This window comes from Halichoeres trimaculatus, unplaced genomic scaffold (assembly GCF_033239565.1).
Source record: "Halichoeres trimaculatus isolate MK-OKI-2021-1 unplaced genomic scaffold, fHalTri1.1 fHalTri1_scaffold_6, whole genome shotgun sequence".
Lineage (NCBI taxonomy): Eukaryota > Metazoa > Chordata > Actinopteri > Labriformes > Labridae > Halichoeres > Halichoeres trimaculatus.
Window position 1 is genome coordinate 265,170 of NW_027437184.1, and position 27,291 is coordinate 292,460.

At 46.4% G+C, this 27,291-nt stretch overlaps 1 protein-coding gene across 1 annotated transcript in view; it reads right to left on the reverse strand.

The window, feature by feature from the left end:
- gabrb2b (gamma-aminobutyric acid type A receptor subunit beta2b) overlaps positions 1 to 27,291 on the reverse strand; it is an 84,079-nt gene that overhangs the window by 11,275 nt on the left and 45,513 nt on the right. Inside the window, exons 5-6 of the mRNA XM_074672069.1 lie at positions 16,551 to 16,633; positions 1,309 to 1,446 (exon numbers count right to left, since the gene is read on the reverse strand). Of these exons, the coding sequence (XP_074528170.1) occupies positions 1,309 to 1,446; positions 16,551 to 16,633 (221 nt within the window). The remainder of the gene's footprint in view (positions 1 to 1,308; positions 1,447 to 16,550; positions 16,634 to 27,291) is intronic.

Sequence of the window (27,291 nt, forward strand, 5' to 3'; positions counted from 1 at the left end):
ATTGCTTAAGCAGTGTGTTTTTTTTGTTTGTTTTGCCCTGCACATGTAAAACAACATAAATGTGTGTGTCATTATTGGTCCTTATCCTTTAAACCTGCTGTGCAGACAGACTCATCTGTGCAGCACCGAGGTCCAAGACACCGTTTCAGGAAAAGCAGCTGTTTGATCACAAAACATCCAACTGCACTGAACTGTGTTAAATAGATTCATGTCACAATGTGCCGTACCATACTGTGCCATAGCATACTGTACCGTACCATACTGTGCCGTACCATACTGTACCGTATCATACTATACCGTACCATACTGTACCGTACCAAACTATACCGTACCATACTGTACCGTACCATACTGTACCGTACCATACTGTACCGTACCATACTATACCGTACCATACTGTACTGAACCATACTATACCGTACCATAGTGTACTGCACCATACTGTACTGCACCATACTATACCGTACCATACTGTACCGTACCATACTGTACCGTACCATACTGTACCGTACCATACTATACCGTACCATACTGTACCGTACCATACTGTACCGTACCATACTATACCGTACCATACTGTACCATACCATACTGTACTGCACCATAGTGTACTGCACCATACTGTACCGTACCATACTGTACCATACCATACTGTACTGCACCATAGTGTACTGCACCATACTGTACCGTACCATACTGTACCGTACCATACTGTACTGCACCATACTGTACTGCACCTTACTGTACTGCACCATACTGTGCCTACCATACTTTGCCGTACTATACTGTACTGCACCATACTTTGCTGTAGGATACTGTGCCGCACCATACTGTGCCTACACTACTTTACTGTACTATACTGTACTGTACCATACTTTCCAGTACCATACTGTACTGCACCATACTGTGCCTAACCATATTGTGCTATACCATACTGTGCCGTAGCAGACTGTGCCGTACCATACTGTGCCATACCATACTGTACTGTACTGTACTGTGCTGTACCATACTGTGCGGTAGCATAATGTGCCGTACCATACTATGCTGCACCATACTGTACTCCACCATACTGTTTTGTAGCATACTGTGCCGTACCATATTGTACCGTAGAACACTGTGCTGTACCATACTGTGCAGAACCATACTGTGTCGTACCATACTGTTCAGTACCGTACTGTGCTGTACCATACTGTGCAGTACCATACTGTGCTGTACCGTACTGTGCTGTACCTTATGGTGCCGTACCATACTGTATTGTCTTGTGTTAATGTTACTGTAAATGCTGAGATCCATGTCACGGTACTCTACCTGTGGAGAAGACCACGTTCTTGGAGATGAGCTTGTGATCCACGATGGAGAACTGGGGCAGCTCGATCCTGTCCACGCCCGTCACCGCGTTGTCCCCTCCTCGCCAGTAGAACTCAATGTCGTCCGTGGTGTATCCGTCTGAGGGAGGGCACAGAGAGGAGGAATTAGCGTGGGTCGTTAATGGCCTGTCTTTATGCTCATAATCATGTCCCATCTGGATCTCATACAGTCCAGTTAGTTCATCACGTAGCATGACTGGGTTTGAGTTCATTACTGCTTCACCATCTGCTAACAGCGGCTACGCTAATTGGTCCTTAGATCACTGACGGGAAACACGAGGTTATGCTTTAGGAAACAACGCCAGTTACATCATCTTTACATTTTTATACGCTTTCAGAGGAGCTATAGATTTTCTCTTTAAACTAACTGACCTGGATGACTCATATATCCCACAATCCTTTTCAAAGGGAAAAATGGTTCCTCCAAGAATTAACATGAGCATGTAAACATCTCAGCACCATGACGCTGATGAGAGGGAACAACAGATCCAGCTCAATGTGATGTCCCAAACTGTCAGGATGAATAACTGGTTTAAAGAAAGATGATTATTCATGTTTTCAACAAAATGTTACAAGTGTGGTATAAAAAATCAAAGTACAACGAGTGCTTTGCTGTTTTTCTCCTTCTTATTTATAAAGTTTAACAGTTAAATCTTTTAAAAACACAGACCAGCCTCTGAAGAGCTCTGAGCTGCTGAACCTCAGCATCAACTTTTGATGTTCCCCGTTTTCCTGACAATAACTAAATAATGAAAAACGCCAGCCAACGATAAATTATGAAGTCATGCAGCGCAGCGTATACCATCCACACAGGAGCTGAGGGAATCCCTTATACGTAGGACTACACGTATATGAGTCAACTTTATTTCTGTGTTCGGTGCCATGAGAAATTAAATTATTAAATACAAGGCCAAGAATGATTAAATAAGCAGGCTTTGCTTCCACTTTCTCCACTCAAACCCATTAAAATGTGCAGAGGGACGACACCCAGAGAGCATCAATATTAATCTGAAGCAAAGCCACTTCTGCGCTCACTTTGGCCCAATCAGCGGAGACACGGACGGCAGAGCGGCCAGTGGGCAGGGGATAAATGATTGAGATGCTCTGTAGCTGAAGACAAGCGCTGAAGAAGAAGAAGAAGAAGAGAGGAGCGTCTGCATTCGACCATGAAACTGGGGTCTTGCGTAACCCCCAGCGTGCTGTCTGCTCGGTGCATGTCATGTCTGCTGACTCCAGGCCAGCTGAGCTTCAGTCAGAGAGAGGAAGAGGAGGGACAGCAGACAGCTGGGTGAGAGCGGTGTTTTTAGAAGAGTGGAGATCTGAAACTCACCAACATGATGAAAAAGGCTGTTTCAGACCTTCCTGAACCGGAGCAGACATCCTTAGAGTTCAGTAAAAACATCCCATAAAGCAACATTTACAGGAGACGACTTTCTGATCCGTGAGGAGGAAACTGACGCTTCGTTTTCAGGTGTTTTTCATTTCCCAGTGTTTCATCGTATACTGCAGCATCTTACAGCTTCATATACTAATCAGAGTACTGCTTTCATACCGTACCGCACTGTGTGATGTCACAGTGTACCGTATCCTGCCCATCTGTGTGTTATGTGCTGTATCCTATCAGAAAGTGCTGTATCCCCTTGTTTTCCTGCATCCTATCCTATCGAGGATACCGTGATACCGGGTCACACCATCATCCCCATAGACCGGATGAAGTACGGTTGTGGTCTCTGTGGCGCCCCCTGTCTGTTCCTGATGCAGATTAATGGAGCTGATCGTTGGCGGGGGCCATATTGGATGTGACGCAGGCTGTGAGCTTCCTGTCTAACAACTATAGGGCGTCGTCAGTCACATGAGCTGAGCTGTGTCTCTGATTGGACAAACTCCTAATATCTTCTAAACAGCCCAGTCAGGAAGAAACTGGACTCGATGAGTCTTTATCTGATTGAATAAAGGTGAAAAACTCAGAGACCAGCAGGTTAAATGTCCCAGAAGATCAGCCCAGATAGAAACTGATGGTTTATAATCTGGTGTCACACACGTCGTACTATTATCTTAAAAATGCACATCTTGTTCATGGTCATGGTGGACCGTACTTTGAGAAACTCTGGGATAGGATACTGAACCGTACTGGACTGTACTACATCCTGTTGTACTGGATCATGTGTTCAAGGTTCAAGGTGTCTTGATTGTCCCCGTGGGGCAAAGTGTTTGTCCTGTGTCGTGTTGTATTGCCTCTTTTTGCTCATGTCGTTTTGTTTTTTGGCCTTTGTTCATATCTTGTGGTTCATGTCTGGTTTCCTCAGTGATGGAGAGCACAGCTTGTTTCAAGATATGCTGCTAATCCATGATCCACATGTGTTGTGTTTGTGACCGTTATAATATTTACAACAGATTGATGTTCTCAAACGTATGGAGGAAATGATCAACCCCCGTCCTGATGTTTTAGAGACCAACCAAAGACTGAGGACCCATAACAAGGCCAGGTTTCTCTGTTTGACACCGTCAGCGCTGGATGGTCTGTCAGTGATAAATCTCATTTTGCTGTTAGCATTAGGTCAGGCTAGCCCCGAGCTACAGCGCTAATGTTCTAACAGTTTCTGAGGCTGAGATCCTCAGAGCCACAGGTGACTGTGGTAACTGCTGTGGTTCCCGGTCAAAGCTTTTCTTTAACCCTTTTATAAAACATCATTTCCCTTTTTTCTTTAATATTTAAGCTAACAGCAGTTTCATCTGTGACCACTGATGTGTCTCTGAATGAGAAATGCTGAGTAAACTCTGCACACGTCACCACAGTAACAGGTCTGATCATTGTTAACGTGTTCACACACGGTCACGCTCAGAGCCCAGAGCCCAGACGTGGAGGCTGAGAGAGTCACCGTTAGTCCACTTCAGTGATCTGGCTCCAGGAGCCACAGATCAGGATCGACCTGCCCTCCATCAGCGCCCAAACTAAAACTTCCATCATGCTCTGTCTGCTGCCACAGAAACAGCTGAGCAGTCTTACATCATCACCACGGTGAAGTCACTCTGAGCGTGCACGTGAGGCGGGAACAGCAGGACGTGGATTAAACAACAATCGAGAAAGTGTTCCCTAACTTAACATGCAACATAATCATTGTTGTGGTGGTCGCAGCGCTCGTAACAAGTTCTGATCTGCGGCGGTGGCAGTGGCGGTGGCGGTGGCGGTGGCGGTGGCGGTGGCGGTGGCGGCGGCGGTGGCGAAGGATTTACATGAAGGTTTGCAGAGTTTCCTGAGTGAATGATGCTTCGACTTTTCTCCTGCTGCTTCATCTGCTGCTCCAACATTTGGCCGAGCAGCAACACACACAAGACAAGTGTGTGTGTGTGTGTGTGTGTGTGTGTGTGTGTGTGTGTGTGTGTGTGTGTGTGTGTGTGTGTGTGTGTGTGTGTGTGTGTGTGTGTGTGTGTGTGTGGATGAGCTGAATGAGGATTGAAAGATGGAGCTCCCACGCTCTTTCATTGATTAGTGCACACATTACAGCCCATTATTCCTCCTCCTCCTCCTCCTCCTCTGCTCTCTCCTTCTCTCCTCCTCTCTTCTTACACTTCTCCTCTTGTCATCCTCTCTCCTTCTCATCCCTCTTTCCATGTGATTACACCCCTCTCCTCCTCTCCTCCTCTCCTCTTCTCCTCTTCTCCTCTCTGTTATTTCTCTGTCATAGCTGCTGTTATGAGTCCATCCAGCTTCTACTCCATCTCCTCTGCTCTGCTCCATCCTCTGCTCCATCCTCTGCTCCTCTCTGCTCCATCCTCTGCTCCTCTCTGCTCCATCCTCTGCTCCATCCTCTGCTCCTCTCTGCTCCATCCTCTGCTCCATCCTCTGCTCCATCCTCTGCTCCTCTCTGCTCCTCTCTGCTCCATCCTCTGCTCCATCCTCTGCTCCACCCTCTGCTCCTCTCTGCTCCTCTCTGCTCCATCCTCTGCTCCATCCTCTGCTCCTCTCTGCTCCATCCTCTGCTCCATCCTCTGCTCCACCCTCTGCTCCATCCTCTGCTCCTCTCTGCTCCTCTCTGCTCCATCCTCTGCTCCTCTCTGCTCCTCTCTGCTCCTCTCTGCTCCATCCTCTGCTCCATCCTCTGCTCCATCCTCTTCTCCACCCTCTGCTCCTCTCTGCTCCTCTCTGCTCCATCCTCTGCTCCTCTCTGCTCCACCCTCTGCTCCATCCTCTGCTCCATCCTCTTCTCCACCCTCTGCTCCTCTCTGCTCCTCTCTGCTCCATCCTCTGCTCCATCCTCTGCTCCATCCTCTGCTCCATCCTCTGCTCCATCCTCTTCTCCACCCTCTGCTCCTCTCTGCTCCTCTCTGCTCCATCCTCTGCTCCTCTCTGCTCCATCCTCTGCTCCATCCTCTGCTCCTCTCTGCTCCATCCTCTGCTCCATCCTCTGCTCCATCCTCTGCTCCTCTCTGCTCCTCTCTGCTCCATCCTCTGCTCCATCCTCTGCTCCACCCTCTGCTCCTCTCTGCTCCTCTCTGCTCCATCCTCTGCTCCATCCTCTGCTCCTCTCTGCTCCATCCTCTGCTCCATCCTCTGCTCCACCCTCTGCTCCATCCTCTGCTCCTCTCTGCTCCTCTCTGCTCCATCCTCTGCTCCTCTCTGCTCCTCTCTGCTCCTCTCTGCTCCATCCTCTGCTCCATCCTCTGCTCCATCCTCTTCTCCACCCTCTGCTCCTCTCTGCTCCTCTCTGCTCCATCCTCTGCTCCTCTCTGCTCCACCCTCTGCTCCATCCTCTGCTCCATCCTCTTCTCCACCCTCTGCTCCTCTCTGCTCCTCTCTGCTCCATCCTCTGCTCCTCTCTGCTCCATCCTCTGCTCCATCCTCTGCTCCATCCTCTTCTCCACCCTCTGCTCCTCTCTGCTCCTCTCTGCTCCTCTCTGCTCCACCCTCTGCTCCATCCTCTGCTTAAATAATACTCTGACCTATTTATTGCTCTGAATTATTGAAGTGGACTCTCCAGCTCCTGCGTGCGCTCCTCTCACACTCTGACACCTCCTCTTCTCCTCGGAGAAGGAGGACTTGACACAGATTGTTTCCCGGTGAGGAGCAGCAGATCTGCTCCTGGTGAACGTTCAGTACAGATCGTCACTTCGTCCCTCTTTCATAATCAGTAAAGCCCTAAAGGCGTCCTGAAGGCAGCGAGCGGCTGGAGGAGAGAGGCTGAGATCAGATTAACACGCTCTCTTCTCCCCGTCGCAGTAAAAAGCTGCGTTTGAACCAGACGACGAGCTCCTCCGCTGAGTGCAGTGAGGAGGGAAATCGTGTTAGTCCAGATGAGATGGAGTAAAGGCGGCTCAGGTCAGGGCCACGGAGAATAACTTAATTTGGATACATTTCTTAAGTGATGAGCCCGGCGCTGAACAGCAGCAGAACCTGAGACTCAGGGTCTGGACCTGAGGCTCCGGGTCTGAACCTGAGACTCAGGGTCTGGACCTGAGGCTCCGGGTCGGTCCTGGACCTTTGTCCCCAGAGGATTAAAGCTCATGGTTGTTGACCACCAGGACAGAAACTCCCCAAATCACAGGAGGCGTCAGCAGAGAGGACGACCCTGATCTGATCAGTCCACCTAGATCTCACCATGGATAGATCTAAAGCAAGCAGACAAGACACATACTCTGAGGATAGACGACTAAACGGTCTACAGACAGTCTCTTCCTCAAATGCTGTTTATGAGGAGATGATCTGACGTTTGGGTATCGACCTGATGACTGAAACTGATCCTCAGAGACCTGTGAGCGTTTCTGTCAGGGTCGATGGAGCATAAATCAGATCCTATTTTATCCCAACGCTGACTCCAAACAAACTTCATGGTACGGTAACATGTTTGTTGTGATGTATCGTATCCTGGTGTAGCTTTTATCACCAGCTGTTTCACATTTTCTTATGTTGTGTCTCAGAGAACCATAAAACACAGGGCTCTAATTTCATAGACCAGGCGCAGGCGCACCTGCCCTGCACCGGCCTGTGCCGCACAGACAGGGCGTGACCGGCGCAGTTTGCAAGTTTCCTGCAGTGCCAAGAGAGGCGCAGCCAAGGCGCAGAGGAGCGCAGAGCTGCGCATCCACGCCTCCCGCCACGCAAACGGCAGAGAGGGAGGAGAAAAGCCGTGAGTGGGTTTAACACAGCCGAGCGCTGTTGTCACTGCGCTGTTGCTGGAAAGACCTGATAGCAGAGACGGTCAGAGCAGCTGTCCCTGCAGCAGGAGAATGGACAATGGGGCACATCAGAGGACATGAAGCGCGTCACCGTCTGGGCCAGCTCCCGGGACAGATTTAACCTGTTCCTTTGTCATTAATAGGAGAACAAAATGAAGAGACAGTTACACAGCTGGCTTATCCATTCAGAATACTTTTGATCCACCTGCACTCCTGGTTTGTCATCGCCAAGCAGAGCCTTTGGTGATATACTGTATACTCTCCCAGTGTCTCCACCTCGTCCTCCTGACAATAATGTACTCCATCTTTTTAGATCACGTTAAAAATAAAGACTAAAACAGAGAAATATGGGAAATCACGGGTAAATCCTGAATAACATACATTTATTTTGTTTCTTTTTTCTCCTTTTTCTCTTTGAATGAAATGAAATGAGAGAAGCCAGATATATACTCAGTATCAGATGTTAAGGCTGTTAAGGCTGGTTCAGACGGTTACATTAAATAGTGATTGCTGTGATTGTTTACTGCATTAAAATGTGCCTGACACTCTGGAAACCTGCCTCTGAGGCTTTGTTGACGTGTGGGCACATGTGCCTGTCACCGAATTTCAGCTGCGGAGGGTGCACTCCGCTTTGCGCCGAGGATAGACCAGGTTGGAGCTGGCGAGCTTTCAGCGCACTTTCTGCGCTGTTTCGTCACGAAATGAACACTGCGCGGGGTGCGCCAGGCTTGCGCCCCCTGCGCTGCATCATGAAATTAGAGCCCGTTGAGTAATGAATCTTAAACCATGGTCTGGGTGAATACTCCATTCTGATTGGTCTGATTGTTCTTTAATCATTGCACTGGCTCAAACGCTGGTTGGTAACCATGGCAACAGAAACTCAGTTCATCGCCTGTCTCTGTCTCTCAGAGAGTCAGGCTACAGCTCTCACTCTGATCCCATCCTGTGTGAAATGAACTCAAACTGCTGGAGACTGAGACAGAAATAAATAATATCAGTCGATGTCTTTTAGCGAGCAGTGAGGAAATATCTTCCTGATCCCTGATGGCTCAAGAAAAAAAGTTTTTATTTGTATTGTTTCAGTCTGTGTGTGTGATGATGTGTGTTTTTCACTCACACAGAAGCTTCAGTCATGAATTCAAAAAGCTGGCAGCGTTGGCAGGACGGAGAAGTAAATGAAAAATGTGAGATAGCATCAGAGCAGATAGAGGAAGAATACTGAAGCTATTTAACGTCAGTATCTCCCTGACCAACTCTGACTGCAGGCGTCTCATCCAGATTATGAAGAGCGTCTCCGTTGATTTGTTTAAAAGGCGAATGGAGATAAAACACAGTCGCTTCTGGCAAATTCTGACAACGGAGGACGTTCCTGTTGTTTCCTTCCTCCTCAGAGGCTGCACAGCACACACCTGTGACCATTCTGGTTTCCAGACTGAAGGAGAGAGTCCTGTGGTTTGTTTTAGAGGCCAAAGCTTTTTTTAAGTTATTAATTTATCTGTTGTAAATTAGATCAAAATGCTGCACCACCAGAAACACATCTCTTTGTTTGCAGGAAAGAGTTGAAAATGTCAAACAGAAAGCTTGTTACGGGAGGAGATCCTGGTCGTTGGACTCAAAGTGTGGAGGAGGAAAACGTGTCGGCTCATCAGTCTTTCTGCACGGAGGAAACGGTCACACTTACATGGACAAACACACCATCATACACACATGGGCACCTCAACTCAACCCCCATCACAAACTGCCCCCCCGGCCCGCCCCAGGAGCCGACAGGGCCACTCCTCCTCTTTAATCCGTCTCTGATGAACCTTTGATCCCCCTCAGTCCAATCAGACTCTAACGTACTTCCTGGTGTCCAGTTAGAGAAGCTTTCAGACGTTTGCAGCACACACACCGACTTCTAAAGCAAAGATAAATATATAAACACACACGCCACGCGAGCCCGACCGTAGGAGGCGTTCACAGTCCACAGGATGAGAGCAGTTTCTAAAAACAGACTCTAAGAGCACGGATACATCAGAGGAGAGGGGGGTAGACAGAGGAAGCAGCTCTGTCCGTATGATTTGGACCGCTGGTGCAGAAAATACAACGATTACTTGGTGGAGAAGCTGTAATGAAATGATGGTTTGATTGTGAGCCCACAGCAGCAGCAGCAGCTCTTTGCTCTTTGCTCTTTGCTCACCTCTGAGCGCAGAAACACAGGATGTGAGGACGATTTTCCTGTCATAACCTAACCCTGGATCTCTCAGTCATCTTTCATGCTCCATAAGCTAAGCTAAAGTGGCTAACCAGGGCTAAAGTGTGTGTGTAGTATTCAGTGTTTACGGCTGACTGACTCCATGATTTATTAAAGGGACGTTCAGCTGCTGAGCATGTTCAGGTGATGTTACATGTTTCCTGAGTCCGTCCTCGCTCTGCAGGAAGCAGCGTGAGCGGCGTGAGCAGCGTGAGCGGCGTTACCGTAACAGTGACCCAGAACACCAGGCTTTAACCCTTTTAAATAATGAACTGATGGAGTTTCCTGCTCTGAGGGGACGTCCTGTGTGCCCGGCTCTGCGGGGTCGAGTCCTGGATCAGGTTCATCACAGAGACGAGCTGGGCCACAGCAGCAACACAGCTAACGTTAGAGTTACTGATGATTAAAGCTTTTTCTGGTTAATTCATGATTATCCTTCAGCTCAGCTCAGTTTGTTCAGTTAATGTAAGTAACAGAAATAAACACGCACAGGTGAACAGTTAAGGGTTAATTTTTGAAACAAAGAAACTGAAAACATACATCAGTAAGAATGGAAATGATTTATGGAGAAAAAAAAAGACAAATTTACTAAAAAAGGAGAAAATAAGTTGCAATACTTTTGAAGAAAGTTTCCTCACAACTTCCAGGTCGATGTCGTCCTTACTGCAGACTCAGAGCAAGGAGAGTTTCTCTGGTTCAGACGCGACCTGATGCTGATAAAACCAAATCATTGAGGAAACGCTCAGGATACAACCTGGGAAACTCTGGACCACACTGACGCAGCAACACGCATGTAAAAAATCTCCTTATTGGCTGATTAATGTTTGATAATTAAACACAGGTCAGCAGCTTAACTTCAGTCTGAGATGATCAGAGGAAGGTCAGCACCAAGCAGAGGAAGCTGATCTCAGGGCTTCATATTTAACCTGTCAAAGCTGATTAAACCACAGGATTCACTCTGTGATCAACACCTGATCATCAGAGACTCACCCAGACCAGAGGAGACAAACCAGGAGACGACACGCTGAAGTACGCTGAAGGTTCAGAGAGGAAGAGGAGGGAGAGGCTGGACGCCAGGACTGGGTCAGAGACACAGAAACACAGAGAGCCCAGCCGTGAAAAAAACAAACAACTCAACCAGGGGAGTCATCAAAGAGTCTACGAGATCCAGAACAGTCCAGAACAGCTCACAGACCCCAGACCCCAGACCCACAGGAACCACAGAGACCACCAGGGTCCCTGTTTCAGATCTTTATCTGCAGATCCTCAAACGCTTCCACCACGCTGAAATGTACTAACACACACACACACACACACACACACACACACACACACACAGCAGTAACTGCTCCCCAGCCAGTGTTTTAAACTTCAGGAACAGGCCTGTCACCAAATTAGAGGAGAAGGATGTTCACTGAGGGAGCTGCTGGATCACTGCGCTGGGAGGAGCCTCCTCTTCGCCTCCTCCTCTCTGTCTCCTCCTCTACATCTCCTCCTCTACATCTCCTCCTCTCCATCACCTCCTCTCCATCTCCTCCTCTCCATCTCCTCTTCTTCATCTCCTCCTCTCCATCTCCTCCTCTCCAAACAGGCTGGGCCCTCACACAGGAACATTTGTACTTGCTCTCTACTTCCTCCCCACACGAAGCAGGTTCCTCATTAGCTTAGCTTCCTCATTAGCTTAGCTTCCTCATTAGCTTAGCTTCTTCATTAGCTGAGCTCCCTTATTAGCTTAGCTTCCTCATTAGCTTAGCTTCCTCATTAGCTTAGCCTTCTCATTGGCTTAGCTTCCTCATTAGCTTAGCTTCCTCATCAGCTAAGCTTCCTCATTAGCTTAGCTTCCTCATTAGCTTAGCTTCTTCATTAGCTGAGCTCCCTTATTAGCTTAGCTTCCTCATTAGCTTAGCCTCCTCATTACCTTAGCTTCCTCATTAGCTTAGCTTCTTCATTAGCTGAGCTCCCTTATTAGCTTAGTTTCCTCATTAGCTTAGCTTCCTCATTGGCTTAGCTTCCTCATTAGCTTAGCTTCCTCATCAGCTAAGCTTCCTCATTAGCTTAGCTTCCTCATCAGCTTAGCTTCCTCATTAGCTTAGCTCCTTCATTAGCTGAGCTCCCTTATTAGCTTAGCTTCCTTATTAGCTTAGCCTCCTCATTAGCTTAGCTTCCCTTATTAGCTTAGCCTCCTCATTAGCTTAACTTCCTCATTAGCTTAGCTTCTTCATTAGCTGAGCTCCCTTATTAGCTTAGCTTCCTCATTAGCTTAGCCTCCTCATTAGCTTAGCTTCCTCATTAGCTTATCCTGAGCTCCCTCTGCTTCCTGCCCCTGTTCGCTAACAGAAACTATGGCTGACAATGAGCCGTGATGCTCGCTGCGCTGTGAGCATGGAGGTCAAGCTCCCAACAACAGCCTGCACCTCCTCTGCTCCTCATCTCTCCTGCTCTGTGACCTCCTGTGCAGCAGTGGTTCCTGAATGTGTGAATGAGGCTGATCCCTGAGTTGGTTCTTTGTTGGTGTTTGCAGACGTCAGTTTGTTTCCTGTAGCAGGTGGTTTAAAGCAGGCTGACTGGGGGAAGGTTTTCATGGATGGGCTGTAACACCTGACTTACACTGGGCCAACTGTATCTGTCCAGCTGTGCTCAGCACCAGCTCAGTGTCCCCGAGGCTTTATCACCCACAGGCCTCCTCAGCTGCATCCTCCAAGACCCGGTTGGTTCTGTGGTGGTGCAGAGGGATGTGGACCAGACGTGGGGTCCGGTCTGAGGTTCCAAAACTGAAATCTTATCAAGTTCTTTTGTCTGATTAAACTTGATATTAGTCACATTCAACTCCTCGGTCCAGGAAATGTCTTTTTTCAAGTTTTTTAAAGACCAAAGTCCAACTCTGAGATTTTAAAATGTGAGAGAGCATCAACTTTCTGACTGAGGGATCCATGTCTTCAGCGTTCATTAGCTTCATCGTTACTGTTTTGACTTTTAGATGAACCATGTCTGTGTGATTATGACTCATTCAGATACTTTCACCGTCTGAACGCTTTCTCCAGAGAAACCGTTAAAATATTTTACACATTTAAGAAATGAAAACAACGATGGCCACCACAGAGGAGGTCAGAGAAACACGTTTGGGGATTTCCTGTCGTTTCATCAGTCCATGGTGAGTCGTACTCAGGGTCCACTGTGGGCCCAGTCCAGACCTCTTCACACTGATCCCCCACAGTCTGAATCCACCTCCCTGTCTGTTTGTTCTGGCTCCTTTCTGACTTTCTCTTTCACTTTATTTCCCTGAACCCGTCTCAGACCCAGATGGCCTCAGATTCACGCTGGATAAACTGTGAGTCGAGCTTTGAAGTCAGCAAACTGTTTCCATGGGTGTTACTGAACGTGATGCAGTCTGTCAGTCGTCTGCAGAGCCGTATGTGCTCACACACCGCACCGAGAAGAAACACATCCTGCTGCATCAGCCCGCCCCCTGCTGGACAGGAAGCCTTCACAGCTCCTGTGACCTCACTCCCAGAAACCTTTGCAGGCTGCTGCTGGACAAACGGCCCACATCTATCAGGCTGCAGCACATTTCCTGCAGTGGCCGTGGAGCTGTGTGCATCATTAGCCTTGCATAGCAACAGCTCCAGGACTTGGTCTCAAATTCACAGGGAAGAGAAAAGTGCCAGATAAGGCGATTAGGGAGGCACTGTTCCAGGAAATATCTTAAAAACAACTTTTGCAGGGCAGTATTTTTTTCTTTCCACTGCGAGCCCACTGCTGGTGATATCTGGCCTCTACATAACCTCACTCCAGCCTGATCCTGAGTTCACAGAAACTTCTAAACTGCCTCTTTTGCTCCTTATGCTCCACTTCCTTTGTACACCAGCACCAGCTGCAGTCCTCCCAGCTCGCTCGCACAGCTGAGCGCCACGTCCTGGAGCCATCTGTGTGTGACAACAGCATTTGGGAGCATTTCCAGTCATCCTGTCCAGATCAAAACTGAGCCTCTGCAAACTGAACAAGTGAACAAGTGAAGTCTGGAGCTGAGTTTCAGCTGATTGCAGAGGAAAAGTCTCCTCTCCTCCTTCAACAGAGCTTTCATTTTTCTTCATCGTGCCAGGAGCTGCAGCAGCAGGGACTCTGGCTTCAGAGCTACCGTTAGCGTCAGGCTGTCAGGCAGGCTGGGCACAACAACAGAAAAGTTAGAGAGAGAAGAGTTTTACTGAGATTAAACCAGTGATTTTATATAAAACCTAAAAAAAGAAACCACAGGGATTTTCTGAAGCTGATAAAGAAGATGAGCTAAGATCAAATCAAAGAGGGACTGATGCAGACGGTCCCAAAACTTTAAATCTCTGGACTGAAGTTTCAGTTAGACCACAGAGACGTCCTCCTCATCAGTTACTCTGTCATTTCAAACTAACCCTGTCATCAGTCACTGAATCATCCCCTCTGAGCTCTGTCATGAGCTCATCACCGTGGACGCTGCTGTTCATTCATTCATTCATTCATAAGACACATTTCTTTCCCATCAACGCCGCTGCTCCTGCATCAAACACTGCCCTGCTCTGATTGGTTGCTGCTGGAAACAGGAAATGAATCGACTGGACTCTGACCAGTCTGGTCTCACCTGTCTCATTGATCATCTGATCTTGATTCTGATTGGTCAAAACTTCATAAGAACTTATCATGTCTTACATTTCACCCCTGCCTGTTGACACTGTGGCAAAATGTTGATTTCCACTTCAGTGATGATTTCCTGTCCACGCTCTAAGGGATGGTTAGATCGTTTGTCCCAAAACAGTCAGAGACCTCAGAGTCTGCTTTGTTTGTTCATGTGTGAACTCAGCAGTCACACCAGGCTGCGTTTATCAATGGATCCTGTCCTGCAATCCAGGCAGGACCCTGCAGAGTACCTTACCTAAGGCAGGTGAGGATGACATTAGACTCCCTGTCTCGTCTTGGCGTTGTTACGATCTGTTAATGTGTTAAAACTAGCACTGTGACTTTAACGCGTTAGATTAATTAGATTAATTAATTACACCGCACATTAACACGTTATAAAAATCAACACAAGATTAACTCATTGGCTGCCAGACATTTCAGAGCATCTTAATGATCTTTTAAGACTTAAATAATCTTGTTTTCTCTGACCATGTAAACACCAAAGTTACTGAAGAAGAGTGGACTCTCTTCTTTTATGTCTCTCTTCCTGTTTTTGGTCAAAAAATAGAAATTTCAAACTTTTTTGATTGCGTTCATCTCAGGCGCTCCATCCTTTGATCATCTCCATGATCTCCGTCGACTTTCCTCACCATGGCGCCGCTCTTTCTCTCTGAGCTACCGCGACACATCTTCGTGTCAGCGTGAGCTGCCTGAACTTTCCTGACTGTCAGCGTCTCTCTGTGTCTCTGTCATCTCACATTTCTCCTCATATCCATGCTGAGCTCTCGTCCAAAGCGCACACCGCTCTCACCCACAGTAGATTACGAGCAGGATTTTGATTGACAAGCTCCACCAGACCCGCCTCCCTCCGCTAAAAAATATAATTCACCTCTATAGACGCAGTAAACAGTAATCAAATGTCAATGGCAGGGAACACAGACATTTTGATTAATATTGTCCAGTTGAAAAGAAAAAAAGAATTTACAAATCTTCTCTTTTTCGTGTATTCATTCAATTAGTCATGCAGTATAATTTTGTAATGACCTAGAATTCAAATTCTTTATGTGGGGACCTAAAGCAGATAGAAGATTAAAATGTGATTAATTAGATCAATTAATAACAAATCCTGTAAATAATTAGATTATTTTTTAATCTCCTGACAGCACTATTTACCACATAACGGCTGATGACTGTACTTGAAAGTAGTGTCCACAAAAAAAAAAAAAAAAACATCTTCTGAACAAAACAAACAGGATTTTGTTGTTTAAACTTATTTATGAAAATATTCAATTATTTAGTCTTCTACCAAAATCTGTTTGAGTTGAAAATTGTTGCTTCTGATGTTGAATACTGATGTGATTAAAATGCGATTAATTATGATTAATTACAAATGGCATAATTAATTCAATTATTTTTTTTAATCAATTCCCACCTCTAGTAAAAACGTTTTTTGAGATAATGTTTGTTTGGGATTGGTGCCGCCAAAATAAAGTTGATTGGTTGATTGATTGATTGATTGATTGATTGATTGATTGATCAGTGCTGGTGAGTGTATCTCTTTCCTGATGGCTACAAAGAAATCCAAACAGTGACCATGATAACCTCGCAGCTGTTCAGCTCGTCTGTTTTTCCTCTCACTGGAAATGTTTGGCTAAACGTGAGTTACTGTGAATTTCATTTCCTGTGAGCAGGGTGACAGGAACGCGTTGGCACGTAAGCGTCAGAGCTGAGGAAGCTAATGAGGATCTGACTGAAGACTAAATACTAACACGGTGCAGTCAGAAGGACCAGTTTCCATAAAACAGCTCTGGTATTATTCTGATCGGGGTCTTTCTCTCCACAGAGGCTCAGATTAGATCCAGGAATGCTTGTACCTCTACCAAAATAAACAGAGTAGATTTGATGGAAAGTATTATTGTGAAAATATCAGGATTCTGAGAAAATCCTTGTACCCACAGTCAGGGACAAATTGCTCGGAGCGAGTGCTCAGCCGTACGTATTTCCTGACAGCTGACTGAACAAAGCCGCAGCACCAAAGTGTGAGGATACAAACACTTAAGCTGGTGTAGAGATGGATAACACTGAATAGGACAGAGGAGGAGGAGGAATAATTCACAGAGGGAGGGACTCACAGCTCTCGATCTCCAGCGTGCAGTTCTGCTCGTCCAGCGGGTACCTGCGCAGGTCCATCATACAGGCCGCCGTGGTCGTGATCCTGGGAACAAACCACAACATACATCAACAAAACGTTCATCAGATTTCTCTGTTTCTCTCTTTCCTGTTCAATCACAGCTGAATCCAGCAGAAGTTAGCCTGTTAGCTATCCAAAGGTGAAGAACCTTGATTTACGTTCATCTGTATCTATCTTATACATATAAAATGAAAACCCTTAAAACCATTTACGACATCTGGATCCAGAAAACCCTGTTAGCCGTGTGTTTCCTCTTGGTCTTGGTGGAGCTGGGTTCAGGATTAAAGTCGTACATGTCCGTGGATCCAGGTTGCTGATGATGTTGTTGTTTCCCCTCATCCTCCCAAACCACCTCGTCTTACATAACTCTGATCGGTTATTACGCTCATGACAAACTCTCTGAACTCCCAGTCTTTAAAGCTCTGCCCCTCCAGGTAAACCCAGGAGCCCCTCAGGGTTCAGGAGAGGTGGCAGTGGTGGTGGGAAGTCCTTCAGGGATTACAGGGCCAGAGCTAATCCTGATGTCCCAGTTTTAGCATTGTTTGGATAATCCCGTGTCAGGCCCACCTGAGATGCCAGGGACTGCAGGGATCAAGCTTCTTTGGGCAGCGCCGGCAGCCAAAGGCCAGAGAGGACAGAGGTGGAGTTAGTGCTGCGCCTGTTTGTCGTTTTAACCTGAAGTGTACGGAAAGAAAGTTTGACAACCACGTCAAACCATCAAACCTCAAAGACTCACCGCCAGATCTGAAGCGCCAGCGTTTCTGTTTGGAGTTTGGAAAGAATCATCCGCCATGTTTTTTTTTCAGGCTTTTGTTTTACCAAACCTCCAAACAATTTCCTGATTATGTTCAAGGGTCAGTTTATTGTCATTCAAACCCAAGAAACACCCCACAGCAGCGTACAGACTAATGATGTCTTATTTCAAATATCAACCAATTGTAATCCTAAAAAAACACTTCTAATAAATAGAACAAACAATTAAAAATATCCAGAACAAAATAAAAGTAAATATAAGTGTTGATGTTAGACTCAAGGTCCATTTCTCCTCCCTTTACATACCAACGTGTAAACATATGACGACAACAAACTCAAAAACAAAGATGGCGGCTGTGGAGGAGGTGACGATAAATTAACTCTGACATAAAAAGGAGGAGGTGGTGGGTGAGGCTGTTGGTTTCAGTGTGAAACTTCCTCGTTTGTTAATTCTTCTTTGTGTCTCATGAGAGTTACGCATCAACACTGCCCCCTGGTGTACAGCTCTGTTTGGCCTGTTTCTGTGAGCTTTGAGGAAACGCGCAGAAACATGGAGGAAATGATCGCAGAGCACGGACAGAAGGCTCCGTCTGGATCTGGATCTGTGTTTAACATGGAGCATTAACGAGCTGCAGTTCAGTCTCCCTGTCCCGGCTTGGGGGAAAGTGGGCGGAGTCTGTCATAATACACCTACTGACACAGACGTTCTCTGAGGATGATGATGCGACAGATTAACATCAGATAATCCAGCTGTCGTCTCTAAACTTTTTCTGAATTCTCTCTTCAGTAACAACAAACTGGACTTTAACCAACGAAACAACAACTCGAGGTTTTATCACCACCATGAAATAAGGGATCGATCTGAAGTTGTTCCACATCACACCAGGGATGGGAGTGATAAGACTTTGTCAATATCGATTCCCTTATCACTTCCTGTTGTGAATTTTCTTGGTACAAAAAGTATCTTTACATGTTTTCTGTGTCAACAACATTTAATTGAGTTTATCCTGTAAGTGAATAAAATGTAACTGGTCCCTGAGTCTGGATATTTCTGGGCATAATTAAACAGAAACAGGTCAAAATTTCACACAATGTGACGTTGATGTTCTGTGTTGTAATATATTAATAATTCAAGTAGGCCATCTAGTGTCTCAAAGTGGTTATAGCAATGGTTTAAGTTGTTTGGAACCTTTCCGTCAGCCATTAGCCTTTCATTAGCCTGTTAGCTTTTGACATTTGAAATTCTCAGTATTTTTTACAAAGAGTTGATGTGATATGTTTCTGTGATGAAAGTTGAAATTCTATTCTGAAGCTGAAGTTATACTGATGTATGCTAACTGCTAGCATATCAATGCAGTTTCCCATATACGTTAGCATCAAGCTTGTGCTATTTTGTTATTTTGGTAAATAAGGTGATTTATACCGTGTTGAATGTGCTGAATATGAATCTCCTGAGAGAGAGTGATGAACATTTCTTTATGAAGTCAGTTCTTCAGGAAAACTTCAAGCTGAAAATCCTGAATTGATCAGGGAATTGATCAGGGGATTGATAAGAGAATCGTTAAGCACAAAGGCTAACGATATCGATGGATTGAAACATTTCTTATTGATCCTCAACAAGAACCGGTTTTTGATTCCCATCCCTACACCACACAGACTCAGTTAGATCCAAGTGTTTTCTCTGAGACCAGGTCCTCAGACTGGGCCGTCCCTCCCTTGAAGGCAAATCTTTGATCGTTGTTACAGAGTAAAAATATTAATTAAACGACAAACACCACAGAAGAATCTTCAATCTTTACATCAACACAGAAATAAAGTGATTTTATCTCCTAACTTATTTATCCTCAAACTGTCACTGGAGGAGAGGAAACATGTGAGCCTCCTCCTTCAGTCACCTCCTCCTTCAGTCACCTCCTCCTTCAGGCACCTCCTCCTTCAGTCACCTCCTCCTTCAGGCACCTCCTCCTTCAGTCACCTCCTCCTTCAGTCACCTCCTCCTTCAGGCACCTCCTCTACAGAAGTCTCTGCTCCTTTGATTTTAAACTATAAACTCTGGATGTGCGTGTCAGGCTGTTTTCTTTAACCAGTCTTTGTCTGTGGTTGTTATTCTCAGTCTGAGCTGCAGGACGTTAACAACACGCTGATCCCTGGTGTTTGTCTCTGTGTCTAATCAGATTTTGATGTTGTTGTATTTTTGTTTTAAAGCATCAGATTGTCTTAGCTCACCAACAGTTTCCAGTGTTCCTCTGTTTGTTCATGTCCTGCTGTGAACCATGGGTGTGTAACAGTTGATTTACCAGGTGTCCCTCATATAAAGGTTTTTAATCTCAGAGGAGCCTCGTGGTAAAATCAGCTGATATGAATAAAATGAAGCTCTGTGTCTGCGTGTTTGTTAAAGACCGTCGTATAAATAAGGCTGGGTAGAGTTAAAGCACCGGCACCAGTTTACAGAACGATGGGAAACACGTCAGGTGTTGAATTTTACAGCTGTGAAATGATCTTCCTCCTTCATCTCCAGAGAGCTGTAAAGTTTAACGACTGCATCGCTGGGATGATGATATCTGTCAAACACATAAATAAACGTCTCTCAGACTCCTGTAATAAGAGCGTTTTTATAGTCTCCATCCTAACACCAGCTTTAATCCTCTTCATTCACCACAGGTCTCAGAGTTATCATCACTTAACCAGGTTCAGTTTCTTTAGATGACAAATGTAAATCCTCTGATCCTGAAGTTTAATCTGTGACACCTGAAGCTCAGAAAACCAACAGCTGACTCCACAGAGCATGTTGAGAAAAAAGATCAATGAGGCTGAAGATTATTATCTTCATTTCAACGCAGACGGCCTGAAGTGTGTCTGCACGGACAAATACAACAGGCAGAGGTTAGCCCAGCGCTAAGCTAACACTCAGGGCTTCACTATGAGACTCTGACATAAACACGTCACAATCTGTTCATCTGTTCATTCTGACTCTAACAGGTGAACAGACGTCGTTAGCAGGAGCAGATAAACTCAGGTTATAACACTTTGGAGACGAGAACATTTCACTATCAGTCATTATTCCCAGTTTTCTGACATCACCCTGTATCTGTGTGTGTGTGTGTGTGTGTGTGTGTGTGTGTGTGTGTGTGTGTGTGTGTGTGTTTTCACAGTTTCAGAGGTAGATAACACCACTGCAATTAGCAGAAGGTGTGGTGAGTCTTGTCAGAGAGATTTCCCGTGCTCTGGTCGTGAAGCAGGTGAATCAAAGACAGAGAGTATCCAGCTTTAACCAGAGACCTGCAGGAAGTTCAATGAGACAATCATTGATATTAAGATGATCAATGATTAAACTTTGTTTGAGGCAGAAACAACTCCAAGAGGACAAGTCACATTGATGTAGTGGCCATGCTAGGCCAGTAGTTGGCGATGTGGATGTATGAGTGTATATATGCTACTGGGAAATCTGCCCTCATCGTTGTGGATGTTCTTTCTTTTTCTCACGTTGTATTGCAATCCAACCCTACCGCCACCAACTGGACCAGAATGGCTTAACTGGAAGTTGTGGCTGCACGCGCAGCCTTCACCTGAAACTGTGAGTGCGCATGTGGTGACGTCGGCATTTCACCCTGAAACACTCTGCTGTGTGTTTATACGAGGCTGGATGGAGGAGGGTTTGGAAAACTCTCCACTCTGGAGAGCGTTTTCAAAAGTTTCCGTTTTCAGACTAAACTCAGCGCGGCCTCATCTAAACACAACAAAGTGTTATCAGAGTTAACCATTTTTGGCGTTGTGTAAACCTGGCCTCAGTTAGCTAGATGTGATTAGAAGAACACAGAGAATCAGTAAACTTGGATACAAACTGTTTTCCTGACGTCCCTACACAGCGTGATCTGAACACACTCTGATCCACTCACACACCTTTACCTTCAGCTCCACAGACTCTGAAGTCTGGGGAGGAAACTTAGTGTGACGATCTCGATTGAGAGTTGGACTTTCTGACTAACAGGTCTTTTGATTTTCTGACTTACAGGTCTTCTGGTTTTCTGACTAACAGGTTCCTTTGCCTAACTGGCTTCCTGATCTAATAACTAAGGGGCCTCTTGATTTTCCTAACAGGCCAACTGATTTCCTGATGACTAGGTCTTCTGACTACCAGTGCTTCTGGTTTTCTGACTAACAGGTCTTCTAGATTCTGACTAACAGGTCTTCTGGATTCTGACTAACAGGTCTTCTGGTTTCTGACTAACAGGTCTTCTGGTTTCTGACTCACAGGTCTTCTGGTTTTCTGACTAACAGGTCTTCTGGTTTCTGACTCACAGGTCTTCTGGTTTTCTGACTAACAGGTCTTCTGGTTTTTGACTCACAGGTCTTCTGGTTTCTGACTAACAGGTCTTCTGGTTTCGTGCCTTCTGACTAACAAGCCCTCTGACTAGTAGGCATTCTGATTTCCTGACTCACAGACCCGTTTGATTAATGAGCCTTGGGACTAACTGAGCTTCTGATTTTCTGACCAACAGGCCGTCTGACTAATGGGCCGTCTGATGATCTGACTAACTGGCCTTCTGTTTTTACTAAAAAGCCTTGTGACAGTGAGGGGTGAGGGTGTCTCCAGATGATTTCCCATGAGCCTGGCTTTAGACAAAGAGCTTCTCAAACATGAAACTGTGTTTCCCCGACCGTCTGATCCAGTGCTCTGATATTTTTATGTCCGTTCATTTTTAAGCTTGAGTTTTAGATTTTAAACTCCGTCTGATGATGACTCGTGGTGGTGACCTTTATCTCCAATGCAAAGCCATCGTTTCAGCATGCTAAGCTAGCTCTGTCTGAGGCTACAGACAGGATGATCAGGGAGCGTCGGCCTTTGTTTCACGCCCCGGCTCTGCACTGTGTGGGTGTCAGACTGACGGCGTTCAGCCCGTCCAATGGGAGCGCCGGCCTGGATAACGAGGGATAATAAGAGCAGCTGCCATGAGTCCACAGATAAGGTTGTTGTCTGTCAGACTTTGTGGAGGCAGCAGGAGGACCCGGCGGTGAGTAATCGGCTGCCATTCTTCCCCGCGCTGGTCTTTGGCGAGCACTTGACTCCCACTGAGGGAGTCGCCACGGAGCAGCGCGGCATGGTGGGTAATCGTGGAGGCACACCTGACAACAGAGATAACTTTGTGGCAGAGCAGAGGCTCGTCTCCAGTCCAGTCCTCCGTTAGAGAGAGGAGAGTCTGTCCTCTGTTTCTTCTTCTCCTCTCTTTCTTTGTCTCTCTGTCCTGAATCAGAGCATCAGCCTCAGCAGCAACAATCTGTCTGCTCTTAATCCCTGTTTTCCCCCAAATCCACAGAAATCCACGCCATCACAGAATCATCAAATTGCATTTTGTAAATCAGCACAAACGCTGCGTGTGATTTCACTGAGCATCATGCTTCGATATAATGACACAGCAAAAAGCGCTTCACAAAAAGCTGCTCTGGTGGCGTTGTTTACGGCGTGCTGACACACTCTGCCTCTAAATCATCTGCGTCTGCGTCTCAGGGAGCGCGCTCGCCACGGGAACCATATGGTGAACAGGTGGGAGCACACCTACGCACTCTGAGACGAGCCGGAGGGTTTGGAGGTCGAGCCAAAGCTGAGCAGAGATCAGAAACGCTCGAGTGTTGTTGGTGAAACAGACTGAACTCTGGGAGGAAGAGTGAGGTTAGCTCCTCAGGCTGCTCCACGACGTCGTCTCGATAAGTCAGATCAGTGTCTTCATCGACCGCCAGCTCAGGGAGGAAAACCCTTAAAGCTCCGCCCTCAGACGGCGAGGCCAGAGATGAGCACACAGGTGGACACGAGCTCAACCGGAGACGACCTCACTGACATTTTATTCACTCTTTGCTGGCGTAACGTGATCTCTCCAACACGTCGTCCCTGTTCGCATCACGTGACCAGCAGTCGACGTCTCTGCCTGGCCCCTGCCCCGCTGACTGCTGGGAGCCCTTTAGGCGACTCGGCCCTGATCTGACCCCACAGGTTTCTCCATCAGGGAGCAGAGTCTTGGAGCACGGCGGGGTAAACATGGAGGGTGATGCAGGTGATGCGACATATGGGGCTCAGCCGGCGGAGGCTGGCAGAGTCCTCAGGCTGTTACCAGGCAACAAGGACGATCCCATGTTCAGCAAGAAACACGTCTGTGCATCACTTCATGGATGGGACAGGCTGGAGGAATGAGGGTAAATGGACGGCACTTACACTCACCACACACACACACACACACACACACACACACACACACACACACACACACACATCCTGGGTGATGGTTTATAACACACATGTATAAACGTGCACAGTCTGCTCTGAAGCCTCTCCAGCAGCTCTCTGCTCTCCGTTCGACACCACGGCTCCTCCTGACACAGAGATCAGGAAGTTTCCAGGAAGTAACCGGTAATTTGCTCCTTGGTTAAACACTCGGATGCTGCAGAGCGCCGTCACCAGCGGCGAATCCATCAGAGAGGAATAAACGCTGACGAAGAGCGAGGACGAGGAGGAAGAAAGGAGTGTGAGTCACAACCTTTCAGGTTAAACCGAACACCTGGACCCAGTCCTGAGGTCTCTGAGGTCTCACAAACCCCTGAAGGACTCTGTTACTGACAGATGTCCCACCTGAACCTTCACCTTCATCATCCTCACCTGTCTCTAGATGAGTTTCCATTACACCTAGATTTGCACAACACCTAAATGTCACAATAAAAACAAACAGTAATGGAAACACTACATTTTCGAAAAACCCCTCAAATTTTGATAAAAAGTTTTTACGCTCTCATGAGGTGTTTATTTCAGACATATTCATACTGGTCTTTGTCGACAAAGTGCAGTGGAAATACTTTTTCAGCACGTTGTCATAGCAACACTCCTCCCTCACCTCCTCGTACGTGTCCTCTACCACACAAACAGACTCCAGCTTCATGTTTTATCAGCTCTGCTCCTATTTCTGTGTTTAGTGTAGGGTTAGGGTTGATTGTGTCTTTGACTGACACTTGTGAAGGCAACTTTGTTCTTCCTGTTTTAAGTTAGCGTGATCACGGCCGACAGTTTGAGCAGAGAATAAAAACACTAACGTTCAAGAATTGTCATCGTCCTGAGTGCAGCGTCTGGACGGACGTCATGTTTTACTTTACTCAAGTTGTGTGCAATTCTGGTCGTAATGGAAACAACGGCAAAGTGAAATTGTTCTTTATCCAAACTTCATAAACATCGCTTTGATTTGGCGAGAAAGTGTAATGGAAACACAGCTACTGTGAGCTTCTTATGCCAAGGCCCCCAAACAGCGCCTGCTTCTGGCCGAAACCAACAGACTTTGTTTCAAAAAATGTAGAAAAATGTCAACTTTAAAAAGTGTTTTTTAATTTTTTTTTTCACTTTTCAGTAATAACTACATTTTTTTTAGAACAGGAAATTATTAAAAATCTAAAGTTGGACTCAAACGAGCAGGTAGTCGCAAAAAGGAGAAGTTGTTTCAGGGCTCTGTCAGCTAAGGTGGACCCTCCTTTCTCACATGGAGCAGGTAGTTGGGTTTTTCCGTTGCTAGGTGCTGGCCAAGTAGCTGCCTGTAGCAGCAGCTCTCTCTTTTTTGTCCGTTTCTTGTGATTTTTTGTTTTTTGGAGTGGATCATTACTTTGTTTGGCTCATTTGTTGGTCATGGACACCAAACTTTTTGTGTCTTCAGTGATATTTTTACTACTTTTTCTCCTGTGTTTGTCTGGAGATCCTACATGTAACCATCGCTGCATACGAACTCAGCTGTTAGCAGCCTGTAGCATGTCAATGCTAACTGGTGCTAGGCCGGATGTTTCCCCACAAGGTGAGGAGAAGGAGGTGAGGACGATGTGCTGGTTCTCAGGTGTGAGCTAAGAAGTGACGACATGGACCTGTCCTTCCATCCATCGTTATTGGGAACGTAAGATCTATCTCCAATAAGATGGACGAGCTAGCTGTGCTAACCCAGCAACAGAGGGAATACCAGAGGGCAGAGTAGCATCATGCTATTCACAGACATGGCTAACAGAGCTAACAGCAGACACCAAGGCCACATGTGAAGAGCTTCACCTGCTGTGAGCAGACAGGATCCAGGAGACAGAGACTGAACAGACTGCTGAAGAAGCTCAGTCCTGGACCCTGTGGAGGTGGAGGCTGGCTGACTGGACAATGATGGACAAGCTGTCAGCATCTGTTTTATTATGGAGCTTTTTACACTTTCTATACACTTTCTTACTTTGGTTTTCTTGATTACTGCTGTGACTCCTGAATTTCCCCTCGGGGATAAATAAAGTATTTTCTATTCTAGTTAGACAGAGCCTCAGAGTTCAGTTCAGTTTTATAGATCGCTTAATAATCAGCGTAAACTGACAGGTCGACACAGATCATGACATCATCACGGCGAAGCTGCAGCTGTCACTGGAGGTGCGGTGAGGAACAATCAGAAACTTGAGAATCTGATGATTACGGCGCTTTATGTGTTTTATGTTCAGGAAAAATAATTTATAAAACAAAAATAAAATATTTCTGGACAGCCCCCACTCTGAAAACCCCTGATCTAAAGAACCGCAGCATCATATCGTCCCAGAGAAACGAACATCCGTCGCCATGGTTTTCTTCACCTCCCATCGTCTCCTCTCTGCGACGCTGTGCCTGAAGTGGATTAAAAAGCAGCTCTGTGCACTCCTCCAACCTGAGCCGGTGGTTACTAAATGGATTGGACTCCTCTCTGCCAGCTCAGGCAGAGCTGCATTAATTAGTATTTAAGGTAATAATAGTATTCAGAGAGCGCTCCCCCTCAGCCAGCTGCTCCCACCTACGACCCATTAGGAAAACACAGGGAGCGCTCTGCACGGTGCAAACCGCTCTGAAGCTGGAGCATTAATCATAGATTCATAAACCCACTGATGTTTACTGTGTGAAGGTAAAATATGCTCCGTCATATGGAGTCCTGCTCTCCTTCTCCCTCAGTAAATGTTGGTTTCTGTGTTTCTGAAGCACCTCTCCAGGAGGTGGAGGAATAAAAGAGTTCAGAGCAAAGCCCAGACCCTCTCTGGATCTGGATGTGGTCTCTCCAGGTCCAGCCTGCCTCAGAAACGCCCCCTCAGTCTGTTATGGTGTAACACTTCCTGGAGGCAGTTTGAGCTGCTGGGTGTTGTCTCCTGCTGGGTGATGGGATGCTCTGGGAAAGACGTGTTCAGGCTCAAAGATCAGCATGATGGAGCTGGAAATAAACAGCACTGAGTGTGTTAACAAATGAAAGCTCATCAGGCTTCATAAAGGGTCTGAGGTGTTTGCTGTTAGCCGCTGTAATGAAGCCTCTGATGATCAGCAGCTGAAGGCAGAGTGTGAATGTACGGCCTCCTTTATCACCAGCAGCTATAGACACGCTGTACCTGATTACATTTCTAATGGAGCCTCTGCTTTCAGCTCTGCAGAGAGTGTTTGTCTGCAGAGAGAGTTTCTGTATTAAAATGTAAACGGCCTGTTCATGTCAACACTGAGATGCAGATTGCTTTTTGACTCTGACGCAGCTGGAGTTCCTCACTGATGGTTTGTGGGGATGTGGATGTGTGCAGAGCATACAGAGCAGGAACAGTTTGCTCCTCTCACAGACAAACAAGGTGGACGACACAACCACTCCTCAGGGGTGAAGCCAAAACATTTTCAGCCCTTCCCCGATGACTGGCACTGGTTCAGGTCATCAAACTGTTTCCTTCACAGGCCGAGGGTCGAACTAGAGAGGAGACTTCAGACCAGATCAGTTACCTGATGTTGGAAAAAGTTGATGGAAATTTTTGATCAATTTCAAAAGAAGAATTCACTATTCACTAGCTTTTTCAGTTGGACCGGCGCGATCAAAACCATGAATTAGCCGGAGAAGCAGGTCTGGTGTTTCCACTGCCAGCTGATCAGAGCAGAGCCGACTGTGGGCGGG